This window comes from Monodelphis domestica, chromosome 7, assembly GCF_027887165.1.
Source record: "Monodelphis domestica isolate mMonDom1 chromosome 7, mMonDom1.pri, whole genome shotgun sequence".
NCBI lineage: Eukaryota > Metazoa > Chordata > Mammalia > Didelphimorphia > Didelphidae > Monodelphis > Monodelphis domestica.
Genome location: NC_077233.1, coordinates 46,024,133 through 46,048,860, shown reverse-complemented (window position 1 = coordinate 46,048,860; position 24,728 = coordinate 46,024,133). Strand labels below are relative to the sequence as shown.

General features: G+C 38.1%; 1 protein-coding gene across 11 annotated transcripts in view; it reads right to left on the bottom strand.

The window, feature by feature from the left end:
* The window catches only part of ITPR1 (inositol 1,4,5-trisphosphate receptor type 1), a 410,117-nt gene that overhangs the window by 181,496 nt on the left and 203,893 nt on the right, over positions 1-24,728 (bottom strand). For all 11 annotated transcript variants that reach the window (XM_056804557.1, XM_056804556.1, XM_056804560.1 and 8 more), the window contains 11 exons: positions 23,207-23,374; positions 22,948-23,118; positions 21,805-21,870; positions 19,962-20,099; positions 15,414-15,539; positions 13,481-13,681; positions 12,436-12,687; positions 11,113-11,238; positions 8,872-9,000; positions 4,881-5,001; positions 1,518-1,702 (listed from right to left, as the gene is read on the bottom strand). In XM_056804557.1, coding sequence (XP_056660535.1) covers positions 1,518-1,702; positions 4,881-5,001; positions 8,872-9,000; positions 11,113-11,238; positions 12,436-12,687; positions 13,481-13,681; positions 15,414-15,539; positions 19,962-20,099; positions 21,805-21,870; positions 22,948-23,118; positions 23,207-23,374 — 1,683 coding nt within the window. The remainder of the gene's footprint in view (positions 1-1,517; positions 1,703-4,880; positions 5,002-8,871; positions 9,001-11,112; positions 11,239-12,435; positions 12,688-13,480; positions 13,682-15,413; positions 15,540-19,961; positions 20,100-21,804; positions 21,871-22,947; positions 23,119-23,206; positions 23,375-24,728) is intronic.

The window sequence follows — 24,728 nt, the reverse complement described above, 5'->3', positions numbered from 1 at the left end:
CTAAGACGAGGACAGACTGTACTGAAACAGAGAACAGACTCTAGGCTCAGTCTTTTTAAGACAGGAGAACTCCTAGATATTCATTGCTAAGGAAAACATACACACAGAGTGATATTTATTTAAACCAGAGTCATAGCTTATCTTTTTAGGTAGCTATAAAGAGTTTTACAGAGGTTGTGAGGCATGGCGGATATAGGCTGCAGCTCTTGGAAAGCAAGAGCACCTGGGGTCAAATATACTGTTGGTCTAAGATAGGTGTAGTGGCTAGAGCACCACGGCACCAGCATTCATCTTCCTGAGTTCAAATCTGGCCTCAGAAATGTATTAGCTATGTGACCCTGGGCAAGTCATTTAACCCAGTTTGTCTCAGTTTCCTTATCTGAAAAATGAGCTAAAGAAGGAAATGGCAAACCACTCCAGCATCTCTCCCATGAAAATGCTATACGGGGTCACAAAGAGTTAGACAAGTTGGAAAATGACTCAAGGAAAAATGTGTGGCTATTAGCAAGTCACTTCATCTCTCCGAGTCCATTTCCTCAACTATAAAATGAGTAGAAAAGTCTGCAATATCTACACTCCTAGAGTTGCTGTGAAGCTCAAATAAGAACATGCAGGTAAGAGACTTTACAAACTATTAAACTTTATATAACTGGCATGAAAAATTGGGTTACTATTACATTTGAACAAACAAAACTAATTAAGCGGATACAAAATGCCAATTCAGTGACTACACAAATATCCAATATTTGTGATGTCTAATGATATTTGGCAGAAGCCGGTGCCTTCCGTCCAGAATTCTTCAGGACCTCTGTGGATCCAGGAGAACCCTTGAACGAACCCCGATTATACCGACTCCAGCTTAGTAGCCCATCTTCTGAGGCCAGATTTGAATCCAGGTCCTCTAGAAGGTCTGGTGCTCTTAACTACTGCACTACTTAGCTGCCTCAAATTAACATCTTCTGGGAGTCAGGGAATCATTGGGGGCATCTGTTGGTTCTCAAAGCTAAACACCTTCATTAGGTATCTGTTAGGAACTGCTGAGGGAATGAGGCAGCCTTCCCAGGGTGACAAAAACAAAACCCCAATGCCTTCTACCCTCAGTGCTCATGGACCTCTCTAGAAGCCTGGCAAAGTCTATGAACTGCCTCTCAATAATGTTTGTGCCCTACATTCATAATGGAAGGAAATGCTAAATTTTAATCAGAGGTTAGTGAAAATAAAGATGCAATTTTTCCCATCCAGGTTCATGGAAACCCCCTGAAATCTATCCATGGACCACTGTGACTCCCAGTTAAGAACTGATAAAGCAACTGTTACCCTCGAAGGACACTGGCAGTCTGATTTTCTGAGGTTTAGGTCTCCTTTTCCTAAATGATTTCCTACTCCTCTCCCAATATGGAAGTTTATCTCCAAAGCCCACAACTTAAAATGCCTTTATTTTCTTTTGGAGTGATCCCATGCTCTTGATCAAACCCAAAGAGTGCATATGGGAGACCATACCAACACCAGACCATCACCTGCAATCTTTCAATGATGTTCCTGTAATCACGGGAAGCGGCGAGGACAGAGTCCCTGCGAGCAGCGTTTCTTGCTGACAGCCGCCAGTTCATGGCAGTTTTCTGCACAATGTTGTGTGACTTCAGGAACAGGTTGTTAACCTGGCTGTCCAAGTCCACAGGAATGGCAATTGCCCGGCTTTTAGCTGGAAGAGAAGGTAAGTTCTAAGCATTAAGCTCTTCGGCAGTTATCAAGTTAATCTGTTTGCATCTATCTATCTATCTATCTATCTATCTATCTATCTATCTATCTATCTTTCTATCTATCTGTCTGTCTATCTATTCATCCATCTATTTCTATCTCTACCCATCTATATCTTTATATCTATTGTCTATTTCTCTATTTCTATCTTCTACCATAAGAAAGACTTATAATCAGTTTCTCTCATATATGTTTATCTAAATATCTATATCTATCTAAATATCTCTTTCCCTTCACACACACACTCATGCACACGCACATGTCCTGATTAGTAGCAATAATGAATCCCCCTTCAGTGGCTTCATTATTTGAATTCTCTTTGCAAATTTTCATTGGACTGGACCCAATGACCATATTTTACATCATTATAACTCTGAATAGTGAAAATAAAAATGAATGAATGAATGAGATCACTTCACAGGGTTCATCATTATATTAATCGGTACCCAATTATAGGTATGAGGATCAAATGAGATAATCTCTATGAAGCACTTTGCAAATCTTCAAGTGTAATGTAACTGCTAGCTTTATTTATTTTTCTATATTATATGTATGTATATATAGATAAACTCCATTATTTCATGTTGGCTTGCCCATTATTCTTCTATCATTTAATGGGAACTGTTGTAAGATGCAGAGGTAAATTGAACCTTAGAGAGCCCCAATCTAATCTCCTCATTTTACAGAAGAAAAAAACTGAGGTGTAGAGGTGACTTATCACAAAGATAAGTGAATGATAATTACAAAATAATAACAAAATTACAAATCATAAAAATAATTACAAAAAATCTGGCATTTATATAGGATTTTAAAGTTTGCAAAGCACTTGTCCTGTTACCGCATTTAATCCTCAAAACAACCCTTTGAGGTACTTACTATAAGTATTATTATCCTCATTTTACAGATAAGACAACTTGAGAATCAGAGGGGTTAATGTTCAAAAGGCTAATAAAATGTTAGAGGTGAGATTCCAACCTGTATCTCTCTCACCTGCCTTAGAACTGGGACTTGAACCGAGGACGTCTGATGCTACATCAAGAGCTCCTTCCATTACATTAGGCTAAATATCAAAGGGCCAAACAAATCATAATTGGGAAGGTAAACCTTTGGTAATCTAAAAACAATCATTCTCTTTTCATCTCTGAAAGGGCATTTTTACTTTTAGATTGCATGCTAGTCTGTATCCTCTCAGCAGAGATCATTGAGACCACACATGGATTAAAAAAAAAGAAATTCTTGCAAACTTTGAGCTTTCCATCCTGTAAAACTCGTAGATAGTGCTCTTCCCACAAAGTGTGCAATTGAACATGACTTTTGTGAGCTCACAGTCTCCAAAAAGTTTAAAGCCATTCACTAAGGATGTTAGAGAAGTCCATGTATAGTTGTTGTGTAGGTACATTCAAAACTAGATTTCTCAATTTAAAAGAGAATAGACAAGAATAATTTGGGCTTCCAGTGACAAAGGGCAATTGATAGAAAAAAAAAGCTAGCACTCATCTCATGTCCTTCTGGAAAGTTTAATGCAACAAAACAGATGGAGGTGGAGGGAGGACAGAAAGAAGAAAAGGCAAAAGACCCTCATCTCCTCACCTCCTTTCAACACTTGCTTGTTCCCTTTTGGAGCTTCTGGGTGTCCTGGGGCACTCAAAGTTTAATGATTTGCCCAGGGCTATACAGCTGGTATATGTCAGAGATGGGACTTGAACTCATGTCTTCTTGATTCTGAGATTAACTATATTTCTATTACAAAGCACACGTGCACACACACAATAATAAAGGCTTCACCATCTTTTGGTACCTTTAAAAATGTACTTTGGATGCTGAGGCAAGCAAAGCACTGGTTAGACAAGTGGCTTATTCAAAACCAAGCTGAAAATGATTCATTTTAAACATGGAGCAATTTCACCTCACAGAGTTTCAATGTGGAAAAGGATCTTCGCAGCCTTTCAAACCAGCCCTTACTGAAAGAAGTGCAACATATTTGATAAGTGATCAGCTGGGCTTGGCTTAAAGACCTCAACAAGGCAGACACTGCTATCTCCTCAGTCATCTTCTTCCACTTAACCAGATGGTGAAATAGGTTTTCTGAATGTCAAGGCTGCAATTTCCCTCTCTGTCACTACTATATTATAACTAATTCCACGACCTGGGGTTAAAAGAGTAAGTTTGATCTCTGGTCCTGGAGATAGCCATCAAACACTAAAGGTCAGGTAAGCTGTCCTTCCCAAACTCGTCTCTTCTAGAGGCTTCTTAGGGTTCCATCAATGTCTTTCTATGAGATCATATTAGCAAGACTATTAAACCCTAACCAGGAAGGACTCAAAATTAGAGGCTTCTTTTCTCTTGCTATGTGCATATTTCTGTAAACACTTTCAAAATTGGACTTGAGATGAAAATCAAAATGCACAGATCTAGAGCCAAAGAAAAGATGCAGTCACCTAGTAAAACACAAACACAAACACATACATGCACGCACGCACACGCATTGCACGCACAGCAGATTCAAATGGAAATTACATGTATTTTTCTCTAGCATTCTCAAAAAGGAGAAAGCACCCATCTGGGTACCTTACTATCCCTTTTGACTGGATTTTCATGAGACATTCTGACTGTAGAGAACCATAGATAGATGATCAAATTTTCTTAGCCTGACACTTCAGAGAATACAAGCAGACAATTGATGGCTGTGTAGCACTTAGGATAAAAATAAGTGAGACTGATATTATTTTTGCAGGCCAATGGAGGAAGAGGCATAGTGATTTTTGCATTCCATTTTGAAGAGTATTGGGGGGTTGGGACAAAAAGAGAAAAAGGAACTCAATCATAACAGTTCCACTTTAACGTTTTCAAAGTATTGTTCTCACAGCACAGTTACTATTAATGTTTATTTTAAAATGATTTTTAAAGCATCAAAGAAATTCGGGATCAGTGAGATGAAATGATTTGTCCGGGATCATATAGCTAGTAAATGTCTGAAGCAGGATTCCAACCTCGATTTATTAATTCCATGTCTAATACTATATAGACTAGACTAGCGGGACTTTCCACCCATTCATGCCTTCCTTAAACATAAAACAAACTTTGGTTACATTAGAAACAAAGTCAACTATCAGGTTTCTTACCTACATCAGAGAGCACCCTTATACAACTCTCGACGGAGGCTTTCTGGCTTGGCATCAGCCAGTTGCAGTGATAAACCCTGAACACTCCCTGTAGCAGCTGTACAAAGACTGGCTGACGAGTCTGAAGAGGGGGAAAAAGGAGGAAATAGATCACGAAAAGCTGCATTTTACTCCCTCAAATAAACAGTGAGTCAACCCTCCTCATACCCAATTGAATTTTCTTTAGCAATAACCAAAATGTCTAAGGATGTCTCTTCTATCCAGCTTCAGGAAGAATAGTTAATCTGATTCCTCAAGAGAGGCCCCCCTTCGCCCACAGTCCAAACAAGAAGTAATCCAGGGAAAAAGAGGGAAGAGATCAGATGAACACAGAGATCAACAAGAGTTTTTTGGAGTCATTAGAAATAGTAAGGAAGAAAAGCACAGAATCCCCTTAAGCCAGAGCATAAAACTGATGTTTTTCTGCCTAAAGTTGTCCACAGAAAAACCCCCAGAAAAGGAAAGAGAAATAAAGTTGAGTTGGAAGGGGTGAGAAAAAAAATGGGTCATAAACAAAGGAATGCTGAGTTCTAACTTTCTAGAAATGCCCTAGACCCTGACTCCAACCTACCCCAGTTAAAAGAATATGCTATAATACAGTGTGCAAAGACAGCAGAGATAATGAACCAAGTTGCCTACTCAATGGTATTAATTTCCACTAAAAAGTAGGCAGAAGACCAACCATATCCTATAGTTGGAAAAGTGCAAGCTTTCACTTGACCAATGAACATCAAAGGGTATGAATATCCACTGTCTTCAGAGGGTAAAATGACTTCCTTGAACTATCTTCTAACTACTAAACTGCTTCATTTCATCAAACCTGCAAGAATCTCTAAGTATGATGAAGGATCTTCTCCCCACAATTTCATGTTCTCAGTTCACACAGTGAAAAAACTAATTGAGCTTCATAAAAATTACCAGCCAAACATTCTGCAAGGCACTGGGAAGGGGAGAGGAGGTGATCCAGGCAACTGAACAAATAGCCTTTTAATTCTAATAAAGATGTCTGTGGTGAGAAAATTGATGTTACTCAAAAAACTCAGGCTTTCCTGTAAGTGCTGCACAGACAAAAAAATCTGATCTCTATCTTCATAAAGGCATTTAACATCATTTAACATTCAATTTCATGAGGTCGATGCACATTCTTCTTGCTAATTTTTAACGCTGTCAGGGATAGAAGGGACAAGAGTCCAAGGAGTTACACAAATTTAAATGAGAGTCAACAGCAGCAACAATAACTAGCATTTAATCAGTGCCATAAATTTGAGAAAGCATTTTATAAATATCTCATTTGATCCTCACATAGTGCTGGCAGGATATGTGCTATCATTATCCTCCTTTTTTGGATGAGAAAACTGAGGCAATGAGAGGTTAAGTGACTTGTCCAGGGTCATATAGCTAAAAAGTGCTGAGACTGGATTTGTACTCAAGTTTCCCAGACTATAGGTCCAGTGTTCCTTCCAGTGTGTCACCAGCTGCTATCTTAGTGTCTTTCAACAGCTCAGAAGCAAAGCACTAATCTGAAGAGAAATATGGATTACATCTTCTCTATATTGATCCATGGGAGATAGTTCTTGTTCTCCAGGGATTTAAAATGTAGTAGGGGAGTCATACATGCGAAACATTTAATCCACAAAATAAGGCTGTCTTTACTTAAATAATAGATAATAAATACTATGCAAATTACAGACAATCATTTTTTAAAAACCCTATGCATCTGCATTTAAAATGGTGTTCATGGGGCAGTTGGGTGGCTCAATGAATGGGGAGCCAGGATTGAAGATGGGAATACTGGGTTCAAATATTACCTCAGATACTTCCTAGAAGTGTGACCCTGGACAAGTCTCTTAACCCTAATTGCCTAATATGTACTGATCTACTGCCTTGGAACCAATATTCAGTACTGATTTCAAGACAAGATAAGGTTCTTAAAAAATTAAAAATAAAAATGATGCCCTTAATTCTTTTGATCTTCACAACAACCCTTTGTGAACCAAATAAGATATTTGGAAAGTATTTAGTTACATCAGAGAGCACCCTTATTACAACCTTCCAGAGGCTTTCTGGTTGTACACAGTAGGAGCTAGATAAATGCATTAACCTTTTTCCTGACAATGGTAAGTACCATAAGTATTTTCAGCTCCATTTTTCAGGTCAGGAAACTGAAGCTCAAGAGTATAGCTAAAGAAAATTAAAATATAGTTCAAGCGATAGATAAAACATCAACTAAATATTAAGGGCCTTGATAGAAAGACGTGTTGCAGCTTTATTCACATAGATAGTAAACATAAGAGCTAGCATTTGATCCTCATTATTGCTGACTCCAAATCCAGGTCTCTTTCAACAATTCCATTTGGCCTCGGCCTCCTGCTTTCCAGTTAAAGTGCTACTTTTATGGGATGCTCCATTTGTCTAACCAGTAGAAAACGTAGCAAATTCTAAGATTTATGCAAGGTAGAGGTTGACAGGCTGGTGTCTAAGAGGAAAGAATGTCCAAATAAATGTAATAAAGTAGTCAAGTGTGTTGACAGTTTCTAAGAGAGTCCAATGGAATGATCTGTTTCATAACAGAGCTCAACAGTTTACATGGACGCCAGCACCACCATGGTGAACTGACCCTTTAAATCACAAGCAAAACACCTGAAATATTGTTGCTATGAAGTAATTTTTAGAGCTGGCTGATCAGGAAAGAAGTTGTGTACTGGGTGGGACAAATCTGGCCTTTAACAATATGTGTGAGCTGGATTCTAAAGGCTTTCAAGTAGAGACTTGTAAATCACATCGCTGACCCACTGCATTTTCCCAAGCATCCCTGACATAAACAGAAAGCTATTTCTATTTCTCTGGAATAAGCAAGCTGCTTAAAATTCTCAGAATAAAATGACAGGCATCGTTTTGTCATGTGTTTCTCACCAGCAGTGGGAAATTTATATAAACCCAACCTACTAAGCATGGTCCTAAGTGTCATCTCTCTCCTGTCCAGTGTTTCTTGGCTGCTGCCTTTATTAGCAAAAGGGAACACTAGAGCGAATAGCTTTCCCCACTTCCAATAATTGCTCTCTTTTCGGTTAGTAGTATCTAGCACAAAGTAAGTATCTAATAAATGCTTACTATGTGACTCGCTGTAACTCCCAGAGATACATTAACTAGAATAAATAACTGAATCAAGAAAGTAATTATTTATCAGTGTATCTGCTAGGCTTTTGGCTCAGTGAGGGATATAAAAGGTTTTAGGGGAAACAAATTAAATAATAAGAGCTAATACTGAGACTATACATTCATGCCCCCCCCCCCCCATCTCTCTGATTCTCATAACCAAACTGTGCGAATGTTACTCTAAGTACTATGGTGGTAGTTGGATGGAGGAGACTCAGAAAGGTCAGTGACTTTAAATAAGAACATTATTAGAATTAATGGTACCATTTAAATCTCCACTGCAGAATGTCAATTCCTTAAGGGTAGACTTTCATTTTTGTTGGTGTATTCCCAGTGCAGTACTTCAAACATCCCCCTAATCTCCTGCTCCCCGACTTTAGTAATTTCACTGTTGGAGAGAATTTGCCCTAAGGAAGTTCACTCTAAAAATGCACAGCTTTGCACCACTTCAATTTCTAGACTTAGTGAGTTGAAGCAAGGCATGATTATAAGTATCATAGTAGGTACTTTAAAAAACCCTGCTAACTGAATTGAACTGTGGATCATAAGAAAGGATGCATAAAAGGGCTATGAGCCACCTAAAAGGGGAGGAAATGATCCACATTCACAGATTTGGAATACATGGTTTTGGATGTTCCCTGTATGTCCTGGCAGCTCATTCTGGTTTCATCTTCACCCTTTTCCCTGGGGCTATTCTAGTCCTACCTCCTGCAACCCTGCCAGGTGCCCTTAACTTGGGTCATGCTCTCCTCCCCAAGGATATCAGGAGCCAACTCTCTCCCTGGGTTTTTCTTACCTGCAAGGTGGTGCTTTGATCAGAGAAGGGGGAGCTGAAGAAGGTTGTCACAATGCTCATGACAATCTCAGTCACGTACTTCTCCAAAATGTTGTCGGCATGTTTCCTGTCACTTGTGTTGTTACATGCCTAAGAAAGAATTTGAAAGCTTTAGAGAGAGTATTGAAACTTGAAAATTAATTGTAAAGCTAGAGAATCACAACTGCCTCTCTCCTGATGGTTTTATGGTTAATCAGCACTAATTGTTGAACTAAATAACCTTTAGGGAAGTAATTTACCTGCCTAAAAATAATAATAACTGCCTTGGGCCAACTCACTTCCAATTTGAAAACCTCTATGATTTTATGCTGTTCTTGTGGTCACAATGGATCTCAAGGAGGTGTCCAAATTCTCTAAGTTGGATTTTCATTTTGTTGAGCATTGCTCAAAAGAATAAGCCTTGATGGAGAAATCTTCTTGCAGGTATAGGCAGTAAGTAGAAAAGTATGTAGATAATATGATGCATTTGAATCCTGACTCTTAATACTGAGCATGTCAGAACAGGTCTGTGGGTCTCAGTTTCTTCATTTAGACCTTCAAACATCCCCCTAATCTCCTGCTCCCCAACTTTAGTAATTTCACTGTTGGAGAGAATTTGCCCTAAGGAAGTTCACTCTAAAAATGCACAGCTTTGCACCTCTTCAATTTCTAGACTTAGTGAGTTGAAGCAAGGCATGATTATAAGTATCATAGACCTGGAAGGGAACCTTGGCCCCTTAGCATTTTACAGATAGGGGAACTAAGATCCAGAGTGGTAAGGCATCAAGTAACAAATCTCGGATTAGATCCCAAGTTCTCTGAGGCCAAATCTCAAGTTCTTCCTCTGATGCCATTTTTATTAGACTCTAAGCCCCATGTGCCTATCTTTTGCCTCTTTTAGTATCTCCTGGCATATAGTAGAGGCTTGATAAATGTTTACTGAATTGACACCATGCTACCTCCAAAATCTCCAAGACTCCTAACTCCTATGATGTGCCATTTTTTAAAATGGAATTTGATTTGTCTATTTTGCGGACACTCACAGACCCAGGAAAGAACTGAATCAAGGAAGTGATCATTTATTAGTGTACCTGCTATGTTTGGGGCTCAATGAGGGATTTAAGGTTGAAGAGGAAATAAGTTAAATAATAAGAGCTAACACTGAAACTCTCATGCGCCCACCATCTTTCTGATTCTCACAAGCAAACTGTGAGGATGTTACTCTAAGTCTGATGGTAGTAGTTGGAGGAGACTCAGAAAGGTGAGTGACTTGAATAAGAACACTTTGGGCTCAAACTCAAATCTTCTTATTCCAAGTACAGAACTCTGTGCACTTTTCCATCCTGCCTCTTCTTTGAACAATTCAGGAATTAAGTTGTTCTGAAGGTCCTGGGCTAGTTTGGGACAAGGACAAGAAAAACTGGTAGGAGTTAAAAAGTCTAAGTCTAAAAGGTTTCTGACATTAGCTGCCGAGTACTATTAAATGAAGGTCTCTGGCACACGTCAAGGTAAGCTAAGTGCTTTCCAGGCTCTGGGCCTAATATTTCTGTCTGCACATCTGACACCAGGCAGTAAATATTCTTGGCATTTGACATGCTTACTACACCCAATGCACCAAACCAAAAAGGATATAGGAAAATCTATTAAGTGCTGAGCTAGAAAGAAACATACAGAAAATGAGATGTGCAACAGGTTCCCACACACAAAAACCACAAAAATAAATGGCCAAGTCCAAGAAAATTCTCTTCTAGGGCTGAATTTCATAACCATTAATGAGGTGGGGAGATCCCCATAAACCTTACCTAGATAAGCATGACAGATACACTCTCAGAAAACAAGTTGTGGCTAAAAAAAGAAAATGGACAGATTCCTTCCCAGAATATAACTAATAAAACCCACAACCAGTCACAAGCAAAAAGGTAAGAGGGCAAAAGTAAACAGATGAGGAGACTTTAATCCACAGACTCACAGACTAGGGATGGAAGGAACTTAAGGGACAACGTGGCTCTCTTTTTACAGAGGATAAGCCACTTGCCCAAGGTCACACAGGGAGTAAGAAGACCTTGGACCTAAACCTGGGTTCTCTGACTCAAAAGTCAGGGTCTTTTCTATTACACCAGAGAGATAAAGGACGAGGGATTCATTTTGATCAGGGTCAACAACAAGAGTCATGCTCTCAAAGAGACTTCATCTTTTACTTGATGTATACCCTAATATTCTTACCCTACAGATGTCAACAAGAAAATTCTCAAATAACTTCCACATATGATTACTGGTATAAATCTCCTTCATTTCTACCTCAGTGTCCACATAGCAATGGTTCAGAAAGTTGATGTATGCAATTTTAACCTAGAAGGATGAAAAATAGGTAGTTAAAAACCAAATGGTTGTACAGGCTAAAAGTCAATGGATATGTAATAAAATGGGCAGAATTTAAGAGTTGGACTAGATAATTCCTAAGGTCCCTTTGGACTCTAAGTAAGAATCTATGAATTAATCATTGCAAAGGCTTATTCTACAATAGCTCATTTACTTTAAGATGTGTCAAGTATTTTACTCATGCTAACTCATTTCAGCCATAACAATTCTATGAAGTAGGTACTGTTACTATCTCTACTTTATAAATGGGGAAATTAGGGGTCAGAAATGGCAAGTGGTTTGTCCAGGTCACACAGCGAGTAAGTCTTGGAGGCAGGATTCAAACCTAGGACTTCCTGAGTCCGAGGTGAGCACTCTCTGCTATACTCAACAGAACATGTGTAAAAAGACTATTATAGTGTTCGATACAATATAAGAACTAAACTTCTTATTCTGGCTAATCAAACTCCTAGGGAAAGCTAAGAGAAGTGTACAGTGGAATAAGCACTGTCTTGGGAGTCCAAGGGCCAGAGTTCAAATCTCACCTCTCACACTAGCACTTGTCTGACCTTAGGCAAGTTACATCTCCACTCTTGGCCAGTTTCCATATCTGTAGAATAAGAGTGTTGGACTATATGACCTCTATCTCAGAGGCCTCTACTTCAAACTTTTCCAGCTTTAGCTTTATGGTCCTATACACTACAAAAGTTCATCCACTTTTCTCATGAGTAAAAACAAAGGCCAATTCTTCTTGGCACTAGATTATAAGTCTGAATTTTGATACTTAAGTTTTTTTTTTAATAGTCAAAAAACATTTATTAAATAATCAGGCACTGTGCTAAGTGCTGGAGATACAAATACAAAAGCAGAAAGACAGTCCCTGCCCACAAGGAGCTTACTATCTAATGGAGGGTAGATGCACATAAAGAAATTGAAAGAGTAGGGAACTGCCTAACTGAATTTGGTGGAAAAGTCTCCCCAAAGTTCCAAAATAGGGCAGTCAGATGGGAAATGAGATTTGATACTTAAGTTTTTAAAAAAGGGGTATTGCAGAAAAAAAATTTTTTTGGCTAATAAGATAGAGCTTTTCCCCGTCCCATTAAACCAGAATTCACCACTTTAAATCTCATCTCCACACACACACATTGAGAGGAGAAGACGTTAGACCCCAGCCCTGCTGAATCTCACCTCAGGGATGCAGTCCTCATGGGTCACTACTCGGACAATGTCATCTAAAGGAAGGAGGGAGTTACACTTGATCTCAGTGTAGACATTTTTACCCTCTGTGCACACTGCTAAGAGTTCTACCAAGTGGATATGGTACATCAGAGGGCTATTTTCATCCATTCGGTCCCGCTCTGATCTCATCATCTGGATGAGAGTCTGGAAGGAGGCTCTATCATTGTAGAACACAAGGACATCTTCTCCTGAATTAACCAACTACAAAAAGGAAGAAAAACACTTATCAGAAGCTTAAAGGGGAATAAAATGCTACAGAAATCTCTTTACTAAAATTAAAGTTAAAAAAGAAAGGAAGGTTCTATTATCAGCCTTCTAGTGCTAGCCTCCCTAAAGATAAGAGTGTATATATATATATATATATATATATATATATATATATATATATATATATATATATATATGAGTGTGTGTGTATATGTGTGTGTGTGTGTGCTCATTTATACTTAGCTGGTTTTTTCACCTTCCCAAAGTAACCATTTTGTGTACCCCAACGACACAAAAAATGCGAAGGACACAAGTGAAAAGCTAACTGCAAGAAAATAGCTACTTTGGGAGGGAGTTGTTTAATAGGAAGGCCTCTTCCAAAGAGATAATTCATACTTTGTTGTGTTCAATGATGTTCAATGATGATGATGATGATGATGATGATGATGATGATGATGATGATGATGATGATGATGATGATGATATGGGTAGGACTCATGATTTTCTTTTCTAGAGTGAGCTCTTGGATAAGGAAATTCTCTCAATCGGATATTCAACTGCTCTAGAGTCCTCTTCTAGAGAATTCTGGACAATTCCCCGGGGCAGTGAGAAGATAAGGCACACAGAGCCAGTATGGGTCAGAGGGCAGACTTGAACCATGATCCTCCTGAATCTGTGGACAGCTCTCTAGTCACTGAATTAGAAGGCTTCTTCAGCTGAATGTGTCAGCTGGAAAATCCCTACTTGGCTCCAGCTATGACTACACAAACAGGCAGCTCTCACTCACCTCCGCCATGACCATGTCTTGGCATTTTTTAATAAACTTCCCTTCGGCCTTGACAATTGTTTGCAGGAATTTGATGTACTGGACGTTCCTGCCATGTGTTTCAATACAATGGACAAAGTGCTGGACGACTCTCTCGTTGATCTCACTGCAAAGCTGGAAGTTATTCATGAAAATATGCTGCATGGTCACTGCCTCCAGGATCTAAAATGGGAAGGAAAAGCTCAATTTAAGGAAAACTGAGTGCAGGGGATGTCCAGGCATTCAGGAAACAGGACAATGACTAATAAGGTCAGACTATGCAAAAGATCTGTCATTTCATCAGCCTGGGAAAATTGGACAATAAAAGATGGCCAATATCTCACACCTGGACTATCGCTGATTGGAGATTTTTTTTTAAACCCTTACCTTCCATCTTAGAATCAATACTATATATTGGTTCTAAGGCAGAAGAGCAGTAATGGCTAGGCAATGGGGTTAACTGACTTGCCCAGGGCCATACAGCTAGGAAGTATCTGAGGTCAGATTTGAACCCAAGACCTCCCTTCTCTAGGCCTGGCACTCTCTCCATTGTGCTACCTAGTTGCCCTAATGATTTGGTTTTAATTAATTCCTATGGCAAATACAAGTTAAGTGACTTAATAGCAGAGGCATATAAGCTAGAACCAAATCTCTGACATCATTGGTGAAGAAAGTGACCAGTGCAAACCAGCCCTTTTCCTGTAACAAATAGAGAAGGGACTAGCACAGAAGGGGCTTAGGAAAGGCTTGTTGTAGAAGATGAGGTGCAAGCTGGGACTTGAAGGAATACAGAGGAACCAGAAGACACAGATGAGGAGGGAGGGCATATACCAGGCATGAGGGACAGCTAGTAAAAATTCAGAGAGGAGAGAGAGAGTCACACAATGGAAATAGCTTTAATGTAGGACATTGGAGGTAAGGAGTTAAGGAGAATGGGAATAAAGGAGTGGAAAGTAAAGTCTGAGAACTGGGTTTAAATAATGATAGATGGGGGCTCAAAATGACTGTGATAGGGAGGAACTGATCGGGGGGGAGTTTGTTCATCACTGAAGAATAAATTCAGGTAGGTTATTGATACCTTTTTGCCTCTCAATTACCTCTCAAAGATTTATGACTATAAATAAATCCCAAGGGACATATAAGTTACATGATTTGTCCAAGGTTACAGAAGGGTAAATATGAAAGGTAGGATTTGAACCTTCTAATTCTAAAACCATCTACTACGTTACCCTATCTCTATTCAGAAAAAGATAGTTTTACTTTGTTAACAAGTATCGTTCAATTCCAAGCTGGTGTGATAAAGAACAAAAAATGGCTGTGTTGTAAAAATAAGAAATTAATAATGATGATGATGATGATAACACTTATGTAGTATTTACTATGTGCTATGTACTGTGCTAAAGGTGTTACAATTATTATCTCATTTGATCCTCCCAACAGCCTTGGGAGGTAGATGCTATTAAGATCCTCATTTAATTTATTTTTCAGATGAGGAAACTGAGGTTAATGAAGGTTAAGGGATTTGCTCAGGGCCACAACAATAGTAAGTTTCTAAGGCTGGATTTTAACTCTTGTTTAGACCAAGTACTTTATCCACTGTGCCACCTAGCTTCCCTGACATCAATAAAACTTTTTTTATTTTTGGAGGGGGAGATTAATACTGAAAAAAAATATTAACTAGTCTCTTTAATCCCACCAACATTTCTCAACTTATTCTGCCCTTGATATACTTTTCTTTCCTATTCCCCTTTCATGGTATTCCAGGTGACATTTATGACTTCTAACTGGGATTCTAGGATACTCATCTAGACTAGTTTGTTTCCAGATCCAAGAAGAACAACATTTTCTAAGACAAGCCATCCTTCCTCCCTTGAGACATTTTTCCCTAAGGCTCCAAGTAGTCACTGATCCTTACCCCAGGATTCAGAAAGAGGTTTATGTGCTTGTGGAGGAGTGCCTGATTCTGCTGATTACCAGCACAGAAATTCTGTAAAAACTCATGAGCCAACTTCATGATCTCTTGCATCCGTGTATCTTCAGCCTAGGTGGAATAATAAGAGAGGGGTTAAGGGAGTGTACAAGCACAGGAGAGTAGAAAAAATACTGACCTGGATTCCTATCACCTCTTGTTATTTGATGCAGGCATTTCAGTAATTATTGGGTGTAAAGCATTGAGACCTTGCATACTATCTGAACCTCAGTTTATTGACCTGTAAAATAAGAGGATTGGGATCGATGCTCTCTAAATAACCTTCTAGTACTGTAAATCTATAAATATTAGGATTCGGAGGCAGACACATGAAAATTTTAAGGTTGAAATGGTGTTCTGCAGACAAGCCACTAATGGAATACTAGAGATAAAAATTTATTTTTAGAAACAGAGTAATGTTTTTGTGATGACAAAGAATTGGAAACTGAGGGGATGTTCATCAGTCTGGAAAGAACTGAACAAGTTGTGATATATGACGGTAATGGAATTCTATTATGCCATAAGAAAATTAATAGGACAAGTTTAGACTGGAAGGACTTAGATGACTTGATGCAAAGTGAAGTAAGCAGAACCAGGAGAACATTGTACTGAATAACAACAATACTGCACAACAATCAATTATAAATGAGTTAGCTATTATCAGCAAAAATGCAAAGAACTAAGACAATTCTAAGGGACTCATTTTGAGAAAAGCTGTCTACCACAATAGAAGAACTGATGAAATCTGGATGCAGATCAAAGTATTCCATTTTTCACTTTATTTCCTTCATGAGTTTCTTCTTATATGTGCAATATGTCTTCTTTTAAAACACAATGAATATGGAAACATGTATAGCATGAGAGCACACGTATAACATATATAACATTACTTACTGTCACGGAGGGAAGGGAGGAAGGGAGAGAGAGAATTTGGATTGCAAAATATCAGAAAACAAATGTTAAAAATGTTTCTACTTTTTTATATAATTAGGGATAAAATCTAATTAAAAAAAGAAAAGAAGAAAAAGAAAGGCTGGGAAGACCAGGCTCTAAGGTGTAATTTCTCATTAAGATCATACCGGTAGCTCTCTTAAAATCTCAGTGTCCCAAGCAATCCTCTATGTTAAAGGAGTGCTTTTTCACACCTAAGAGATTGCCACACCAATGATCATAGGTCTAGTCCTCAGAAATAAATAATGTAGGGACAAAGCAAGATCTCTCCCAATAAAATAGTTTAAATACTTGAGTCAAATAAGGGGAAATTTTTAGTTTCTGATTTTATGCCCCAAATTGGGCAAGAACAGAGAAAGTGACAGCTAATAAAAAGTCTTCCCTAATTCAAATGTATTCACTCCTGTGGATTATTGACATGAGGCCATCTGAACTTCTTAAAGGCAAATCACTATTATTTTTTCTCCTTTTATTGAAAATATACTGTCATGCACCCTTCTCTTAAGTTTGCCTTTCAAACTATATACTGCCAGGCTAACTACCTGCACAGAACTGAACCAGATTCCTAGAATCTCAGAGGCCATCTTAGTTCAAACTCTACCTGAACATGAATCCTATCTACATCATATCTGAAAAGTGGTCTTCCAGTCCCTGCTTGCAGATCTAGAATGAGAGGAAGTTGACTCTCTCCCAGGACAATCCCCTTCCACTTTTGTATTTCTCTTGTTCTTAAGTTTATCCTATCATGCTCAAATTTGTCTTTTAGCACCTTCTACCCATGTATTCTAGGTCTGTCCTTTTGGGATAACTGAAACAACCAAATTCTTTCCCATCATGTTCCATGTTTCTGTTTATAAGACAAACAATTGCTTATTTTATCAAATTGTGAACAAGTAAGTAAAGAAGGAATCAGGGAAACTAATGATCGACAGAGCATCCCTTAGAACAGAGCAAAACACAATATTCATAAGGGATTTTTTTGTTCTCAAAGCACTCTTATAGATCTTTTCCCAAAGGATTCTGAAAACCACCCTATGAGAGAGACAAAGCTGAGGACTCATGTTTATTTTATGAAAGAATCTTAGCTATGTGTTTTGATAATAGAACAAGGACAATGGATAGTTTAAAGAATTTTTAAAGTCCAGGCATGACTTGGCAAGGTCATGTATGGAGGGGAATGGCAGCATAATTTTTGCCTTTCTTTGTAAACCTAACTCTTAGCACAGTTCTTAGAATATAATAAGCACTCAGAAAATGCTTGTTGACTGATGACTTCACTAGGAGAAATCTAGTGTTTCTTGACAAAGAAATTCATCTCTGGCTCATGGCCATAATTTTAAAAGCTTTCACTCTATTTTATCCTTCTCTAAAAAATTCCATTAGATAGGCTGTGAGTGAATTGAATATCTTTTCCTTATAAAGAAGAATTTAAAAAAGGTAGCTAGGATTAAAGATGAACTATCACCGAGAACTCCAGTTATTAGAAAAACCCTCAACCAGAGGATCTTAACTTAAGATCCCACGAACAGAATTCAGGGAGTCTATTAACTTATATAGAAAAAACCTGAACCTTTATTTTCATTTACCTTTATATTTCTATGATTATTTTTAAATATTAAAAAATTCGCTTACAAAATTAACATGCAATAATAATTCCCAATACATGTTTTCCAAAACTTTGAGATACAAATTATGTCCCTTTCTCCCTTCTCTCCCCCCTCCTCTAGGGAATAAGCAACTTGTTCTGGGCTATACAAATATGATTGCACAAAAATATTTCCACATTGGTCATGTGAAAGAATACTTAGAAATGAAACCAAAACCTCAAAATAGAATCACACACAAATAAAATAAAGCAAAAAAATAGTATGTTTCTATCTGTATGCAGATTCTATCAGTTCTTTCTCTGGAGGTAGATAGCATTTTTCATCATAAATCCCTCAGAATTGTCTTAGATTATTGGATTGCTGAAAATAGCTAAGTCTTTCACAGTTGGTCATCAGGTAATATTGCTTTTACTGTGTACAATGTTCTCCTAGTTCTGTTCACTTCACTCTGTATCAGTTCATATCAGCCTTTCCAGGTTTTTTTTTTTTGTGATCATCATGCTTATCATTTCTATAGAACCACAGAATTCCATCACAATCACACACCACGATTTGTTCGGCCATAAACATACACATAACTTCCAATTCTTTGCCATCCTATGATTATTTTTTTTGGTAGAAAATTCTTTTTTTTAATTTTTGAAAATTTTATTTAATTAGTTAATTTAGAATATTTTTCCATGCTTACAAGATTCATTTACTTTCCCTCCCCTCCCCCCAATAGCCGATGTGCAATTCCACTGGGTTTTACATGTGTCATTGATCAAGACTTATTTCCATATTATTGATATTTGCACAAGGTTGATCATTTAGAGTCTATGTCTATGATTATTTTTTTAATTTATGCATTTAAAAACATGATTCTAAGAAGGGGTCTACAGGCAGGCATCCTCAAATTGCCCAAAGGATTCATGACACAAAAGAGCATAAGAATCCTTAGTCTTATGTAAGCTTCACAGGACTCTGCAGCTTTAAGTGAACTCAGAACCCTGGTAAATTTGTCAATTTGTCAGAAAAATAAGAAACTTTGCATTTTGGACTTCCAAGTTCCCACCAGATCTGTTCTCTCATAAATGGTTTCTAGCTAATTTGCATAAATGTTTCTATCCCTTGAGAAAAAGCTCAAGTTCTGGACTACAGCTATGAACTAATCAATATGAATATATAAAGCACCTACTATGCGGCAAGCTTTATGCTTAGCAGGGAAATATGAAGCCCAGAATTGAAAAAATATCTTTAAGCTTCCCTGGGGAAGACAACAGGTACACACAGCTAGGTCTTGATTAGTACAGATGACGAATTCCTTAAAGTAGTCCCAATTATTTGAATTCGCACTAGCTGAATTTCTAATTATATAAAATATGGTAGCTAATTGTCTAGCCCAACAGAAACGTGCAGTATAAATGCAGATAATGAGATCACTTCATGGAATCTATTACTTGCCCTAATTAGGAACTAGCTATATAGAAGTATACATAAAGTAAATGGACAGTGAATAAATACAAAATAAATCCAAAGTTATTAGGCAAGGAGGGTCTTATCAATGAGGATGGGGGAAATCAATCAAATCCACAAAAATAAGCTTTTTCAATATACCAAAAACCATGCTAAGTGCTGCCTAAGGATGACATTCTCCATTTTCAGGGAACTCAACTTCTGGTGCCTTTAGTAGAAAAGAAAGCTTCTCAGCCTTAAGCATCATTCATCCAATGGGTCTGAAAATCAAACTTATTAACATCTGTTTCCAAATACTTTCCAAGGGACCAACTGCTCCCATCCCCTACACTTTGCTCATCCACCACTTTATTAAGCTCTTTCTTTTTGATTCTCAAAATGCTCAACATTCACAACACCTTCATTCACCAGAATTTGGGGAGAAGGATAAATCAAGGTATAACGATGCAAGACTGATTCTGTGGCAGATATCTCTACTTACCTTTTCATAGGGGATCTGCAAGAGTTCCAGGACAACGGCATGGGCTCCCATGTTTCTCAGTAACCGCTGCTGCTGCTTTCTGCTCTTCCTGACAGAGGCACTCTCTTGGACACACAGTTTGCTAAGTCTAATCAAAATCTGGAAGAAAACAACAGGTCTGCTTACGTGGTCCTTCCAGAAGTACTAGAGTGCTTTGGGTATAAATTATATTAAGAAGGAAGAAGGGAAGAAATGTGGCTCATTGTCAAAAATAGGTGGGAAGTCCCTCCACTGCACACCCCCAATGAACAGTAAGTAGGTTCCAGAGAGAATCAGATAAAGCTTTGGTTATGAACTGCTGCCTAAGATGGTGTCAGTAAAAAGTCAAATGTAGTACATCTTGGTTGCTATAGACATCTTAGTAGGAGGCTCTAATCCTCAGAATGATGGGTTTTTGATAGTCATTTCAATTCAAAATATTTCTCCTATGGAAAATGTAAATTTTGATGTAATGTAATGTAAATATAATGCAAGTACAACAACATAAGGGGGGGGGGAAGAACCATAAAACAATTGAAAATAAATATTGTGAAACTACCAAAAATAAGCCTGCTCCCAAAGAAGACCGCTCTACCTTCCATTTTGTGAGTTGGGAGGCCCCCTGTGTGAAACATTGCAAAGGATGTTAAGTTCTTCAGTGTTGATCATTACTTTATTGCCCCTTTCCCTCTTGTTCTTTCTTTGTTATGCTTAAGAAGTATTCTTTATATCAAATTTCTTACCATCTTAGGAAGGAGGGAGGGAAGGGAAGGAAAGAATTCAGAACTCAAAAGTTTAAAAAATGAATGTTAAAAACTATTTGTACATGTAATTGGGAAAAATAAAATATTTAAAGTTAGAAAAAAATAAATATTCTTTGTAATTTAATATGACTCTTGGAGAGGGAAAGAGAGGCAGGGGAAATTGAGATAATATGAAAACAAAAATATTCAAAAAATCACTTAACATGTTTATTAAATACTTATATAGAGGTAAGCAAATAAAAACCAAACCAAAAGTACTTTCTCTTAAGTCTTCACAACAGAAGCTATATAGCACACAAATAAGCAAATGCAAAGAGCTTCTGAAGTTGAAGAGAATGCTACAGCTATAGAGATGAGGACATTCTTCCCATGGTAGACAGCACCTAATCCTAGAAAGAACTCAAGATTCTGAGGTAAAGGAAAAGATAGAATGACTCCAACCAATAGTCTGCATAGAGGCAGAAATGGAAGACTTATTTGGAGAACAGGCCAATGGAGGGGGGGTATTTATGAACTATATGAAGTAATATGAAATAAGAGTTGGACAATAAAACAGAGACAGATTATAAAGGGTTTAAAAATGGCAGCCCAGAGAATCTACATTCTAGATGCAATTGGGATCCAAAAAAATGTATTGAGAAGATGAATTCTTTGAATACACATCTGCACATGGCAGAATTTGGGAAAGATACATTGTTGTAGAAAACATTGCCATTGCTAAAGCCTCCTTATTTTTGATGGTTCAAAGCTAGGAAACTGGGATCCATAAACTTAAAAAAATATTTTGATAATAGTATTTCAATATAATTGTTTTCCTTTGTCTATGTATTTATATGATGCTTTTAATAGTCCCATTCTGAGAAGAGGTCTATAGGCTTCATTGGATTGCCAAAGGATCTCATTATTAAAAAAAAAAGTAAGAGCTCATTATAAGCACTCTTAAGCACTCATCACTTACAGAGAAAGCAGCTATGATGTTCACCTTGTCAACTGACCTACAGCATTGGTATATCTTCCCATAAGAAAGAAAAAAGAAAAAAGGGAGAAGGCTGGAATCTTACCTCTTTTACCACTCTGTAGTTGTAGCTGCTGGTACTTTCATGCTTTTGAGACTTGTTATTCCCTTCCTAGAGAGAGAAATACACATAGCCCTGTGATTGTACAATTCTGGTGCTGCTGTACAATGCCACCACATGGGCTTGAAATAACTTCCTAATAGCAGTGGTACTATGTAGGGTTAGCATCATGTTTCTGCACAATACCAAGCTGGAGCTAGTAGTAACATCTCAGGGCATTCAATTTAACTCAGTGAAGTGGGCTAACTCATCCTGTGACTTTGTTTTCATGCAGTAATCAATATAATTAATTAATGGATTCAAATAAGGGTAATACATGATGAATGGGAAAGGACAAGGGCAAAATTAGGGGACAATAAGATATTCTCCCTCAGACCGTGGCTGGTTTAATACTTTCAGAAGTGAATTGTATTCTGGGTTTGTAGTTAAAAGCTTAGACCAGTGATGGTGAACCTTTTAAAGACTGAGTGTCCAAATGGCATCCCTCATGCCCACAGCCTTACCCCAGAGAGGGGAGGAAGGAAACACTCCCATTGGGCTGCTGGGAAGAGGGGAAGGTTATGTAAGAAATGTTCTCAGGCACACATGTGGAGAGGGGAAGGGAACGCCCCACCTCTGGCATACATGCCATAAGTTCACCAATATGGGCTTAGACTTTTTTGGGAGAAATTATTTATCTAGATTATGAGGGAGTACATAGTATAATTGATAGAGGAATGGAGTTGGAAAGATCAGAGTTCAAATCCAAACATATTTGTAGATTGTGATCATGGGCAAATCACTTAACTTCTTAGTGCCACTAGGCAATTCTCTACGATGACAAGATCAAAGCCTTTAATGATGATAGCAGATTTTATACTGGGATATTCTTTTTTATTAATTCTTTCTGCCTAACAATCAATATTATTTAGTGGTTCCAAGGCAGAAGAGAAGTAAAGGCTAGGCAACAGGGTTTAAGTGATTTGCCCAGGGTCACACAGCGAGGAAATGTCTTCTCAAGGCCCGGCTCTCAATCTACTGAGCCACCCAGCTGCCCCTGAAATATGATATTTTTATGCCACTGGAATACTGGATGATATATCTGGATTTGCAACACAAATCTCTAGAGAATTACTTAAGATCTCTCACCTCTGTTTTCTTGTGTTCATTTTCACCAGATGCTCCATCCATTGTCTCATCAGGTCCTTGTCCTTTGTACACCCAGAGTTCTGACTTTTCCACTATTGACCTCAATTGGTCCAAGTCTTGTTTGATCTGCTTGTAGTTGTCAACATCTTGGCTGGTAACAAGCAGTTGAACCTTACATGAAAACAATCCATTAGTTGAACACACCATGTCCAATGTACAATACCTATGATGGACAGAGATGAGACTAACAAAAGGGTACCTGTTTGAATGCTTGAAGGACTTCTTGCCTCTGACTGAAGTGCCTGAAGAGAAGTTGAAGTGCCCCAGACACAAGAGGTGGATAGTCATGCATTGTCAAATGGAGTAAGACTCGAAGAAATGTTCTGCCTCCATGATCGTCCAGGTCCAATGGCGTGTTCTCTTCACTAAAAATGTGTAGAAGGAGAAAAAAGGGGGTAAATTTACTGTAAATGTTTCCACTTCACCTAAGTAGCACCACGTGGTGGAAAAGACACAGAAGCCCTGGGTTTGAATCTCATATTTGATGCTAAGAAGGGTGTGTCTTACTTTGGCAAGTGCCTTCAACTCTGAATCTCAGTGTCCTGATTTATCAAATGGAGGTAAGAATATGTGTTTTATTCATGTCTTCCATTATAATTCTACTTTATTGAGCCTGGATCCCTCTGCTTTTTCATTTCTTTTTAATAACTAAGGTATAGGGGACAGGTAGTTTGCTCAGTGGATAGAGATCCAGGTCTAGAGATGGGAGGTCCTGGGTTCAAATCTGGATTATAAAATTCCTAGTTGTGTAATCTTGGGCAAATCACTTATGACCTCCATTGCCTAGTCCTTACCATTCTTCTCCCTTGAAACCAATACATAGTATTGATTCTAAGATGGAAAGTAAGGGTTTAAAAAATAAAACTAAGGAAAAAAGTCCTCTCTCTCTCTCTCTCTCTCTCTCTCTCTCTCTCTCTCTCTCTGTTTCTCTCTGTTTCTCTCTCTCTGTTACTCTCTCTCTCCCCCCACCCTTATAATTTTCATCAGTTCTTTCTAAGACATATGGGTGAATGCACATTCATATTCATATCCATATAAATATATGAGACCTGTATATAAATAACCAGATCTGTGATGTCATTCATGTGGGAAGGTCACAGAAAGGACTTTCTGCTTCTAAAGAAGAGGCACCTGCTCTGCTTTATAATCTTTTGTTTTTAACCCTCATCTTCTGCCTTAGAATTGATATTAAATATTGGTTCCAAGGCAGAAAAACAGTAAGGGTTAGGCAATGGAGGCTAAGTGACCTTGCCAGGGCTGGGGGGGGGGGGAAGATAGGAGGAGCCAAGATACAGCCAAGAATTGTCTGAGTCCAGATTTGAACCCAGGACTTTTCCTCTCCAGGCCTGGTTCTCTATTCATTGTTCTACCCAGCTGACCGCTGTAATTTACAATCTTACAAGTTATCTGGGACCCTGAAATGAGATGTTAAATGTCACAGGGCCAGTATATATCAGAAGGATGAAACAAATATAATTGACAAGTGATAGTACTGATAACATGAATGGTAGTATTATCCCATTTTCCCTTCATAAAACCAATGAAAGTAGGGATATGGGATAATAAGGGTGTCACAATAATCATCCTTTCTTTTAAGGAGCCATCTGGTGATTTGCCCAAGATTGGACAGCTCATGACAGGTAGAGTTCCAAGGCCAGGATTCTAGCCAATGTGACTCATCATTACTTTAGATGGATGATGATGAAGAAGGTTCCCCGCCC